The sequence below is a fragment of the Piliocolobus tephrosceles genome, unplaced genomic scaffold (assembly GCF_002776525.5).
Source record: "Piliocolobus tephrosceles isolate RC106 unplaced genomic scaffold, ASM277652v3 unscaffolded_18221, whole genome shotgun sequence".
NCBI lineage: Eukaryota > Metazoa > Chordata > Mammalia > Primates > Cercopithecidae > Piliocolobus > Piliocolobus tephrosceles.
The window spans coordinates 357-2,761 of record NW_022300112.1 but is presented as its reverse complement, the minus strand read 5'-3'; the positions used below and the strand labels follow the sequence as shown (position 1 = coordinate 2,761).

General features: G+C 18.7%; 1 protein-coding gene across 1 annotated transcript; it reads left to right on the top strand.

The window, feature by feature from the left end:
• Nucleotides 1–77: 77 nt before the first annotated feature.
• LOC113220983 (spindle pole body component 110-like) lies at nt 78–2,043 on the top strand (the record flags this gene model as incomplete). The annotated part of the gene is made up of 7 exons (XM_026450351.1): nt 78–151; nt 377–473; nt 598–682; nt 870–1,117; nt 1,306–1,368; nt 1,569–1,682; nt 1,807–2,043. Coding segments are annotated over 7 exons (786 nt in total), but the record flags the coding sequence as incomplete, so codon positions are not given.
• Between the last annotated feature and the right edge of the window lie 362 nt (nt 2,044–2,405).

Here is a 2,405-nt window from a genome sequence, read left to right as displayed (position 1 = left end):
AAAAAAAAAAAAAAAAAAATTAATATTATAACTTGTTACCTTTTTAGAACTTAATTTATTATATTATCCTTTTATAGGAAAGAGAAAAATATGACAAAAAAAGGCAAAAAATTATTTTTGATTTGCAACAAGAAAAGAACGAAAACATAAAGTATAACTATAAACGATTAAATGTGTACATGTTTATATATATGCATATATGCTTGTAACGTAAAGAAACATATATTTTTTTTTTTTTTTTATTGGATTATATATAATAGCTAACGCAACCAATGTACAAAAATGGAAAAAAAAAAAAAAAAAAAATGTTTCTTTACGTTACATCCGACAATAATATATGTACACATATATATGTATGTATATACATATATAAAAGAAAACTGTTAGCAGGATATAATGAAAAAATTTTAAATATACAAAATTATTTTAGACTAATCTTAGATGATCAATTAGGAATTATTCACGCACTAGAGGTTCGTTCAAAAATAAAATAAATAATATAATATAATATTATGTTTTTTCTTTTTTTATAAAATTTCATTTCTATATCTTATTATTTATACTATATCTACATGTTTTTATATTTCTTATTATTAGGATGACAACCTTATAAAAACTAAAATATTTTTTTCAAAAAAAAAGTACTTAGAAGAATTAAAAAAAAGCATATTCACAGATGGAAGTAATAAAGAAATAAAACAAAATTTCATTTTAAACATTTATGCTATTATACATAATACAAAAATGATAAAAAAAAAAAAAAAAAAAAAAAATGATAAATAAAATAAACACTTGTTTGGTATACTCAGTTCGAATTTAATTTTTATTACTGGTATTCATAACTTTTTTTTTTTTATTTTTTTTTTTAGAAAAATTAGATAATTTAGACAGAGATGTGACGTTACTAAAAAAAGATGTTACATATTATGAAAAACTAAAAACTGATTTAAAAAAAATAAAAAATAAAAGAAAAAAACAACAAAGCATATTAACAGAGTTAAAATTAGAAACCGATGTAAAAAAAATGCTATTTATAAAATTATGTAAACAATATGAAGACATCTATAATAAAAATAAGATGGAGTTGTATAATAATATACAACAAATGTTATTAGAAGTAAGAAATATATAAACCAAGTACTACTACATTTATACTACGTCTACAGCAACTACAATAATAATAAAGTTACTATTATAATAATACTACGTATAATTATATACATACTAAAATATGTCTATATGAAACATCTAAGGATTCAAAAAACTTTTTTTTTATTTTATTTTTTTTTTTCTTTGCTTTAAAAGAATCATATTTTAGAAACAAGAATAAAGATCCAAAATAAAAAGTTTGAAATAAATAACTTAGAGGTATAATAAAACTAATAAAACTTTATATATTAAAACAGTTTTTTTTTTTTTTTTTTTTTTTTTTTACTATAACATACGCATCGAATGAAATATAATATTAATATTATTTTATTACAACTTGAATGTGCCCACTTTATAATTACATGTTTATTATAATATAAAAATTGCATAAAATTGACCTATCTTTTTAATTTATTTAGCTGGAAAAGTGGAAAGAATCACTTGATATAAATCAAAACGAAGTCCTAAATAATTTTTTACAAAATAAGTTTCAAAATTTTGAAGTATTAAAAAAAGAAGTTGAAGATTTAATAGTAATATATATAAAAATAATATTAATTTGTGTGTAAATTATAGTTATATATATATATATATATATATAAATGTGTCAAACGTATTATCTTATTATATTTTTTATGATTTTTTTTTATAATACAGGATGTACAACAAAAAAACAAAGAAAATTATGAAGCTATACTACATCTTAATTATGTGCCAAATGAAGATCTGGACATTTTGAAAAGAGAAGAAAATGTATATTAAAACAAAATGGGGAATCAAAATAAAAAAGAATAAACAAAGGAACACTTATATTATTTTTTTTATTTTTTTTCTTTTTTAATATATATTTATAAATGTATATTCATAAAAAAGCACCCTTACTCACAAATCTTAAATAAGGTACACATATATATAAACATAATGAGGAAAAAAGATAAAAAAAAAAAAAAAAAATTTAATAACTCATCTTATTACTCAAATATATTCTTCTTAAGCTTTTCCAAATTATTTCATTTATATATAATTTTTTTTTTTTGTAATATAAACAACATGCTAAAACACGAAAAAAAACGTATATATATATATATGTTTGTGCACAGACTTCCAACATCATAAATGCAAATGTATTACTATTAATTGTACCAAATATTAATTTTGTACAATATATTTATTTCACAAAAAAAGGATGTCGTTAAACCGTGTTTTAATGCATGTTATATGTGTTTCAATCCACATGCGTGCTTAAAAAAAATGTT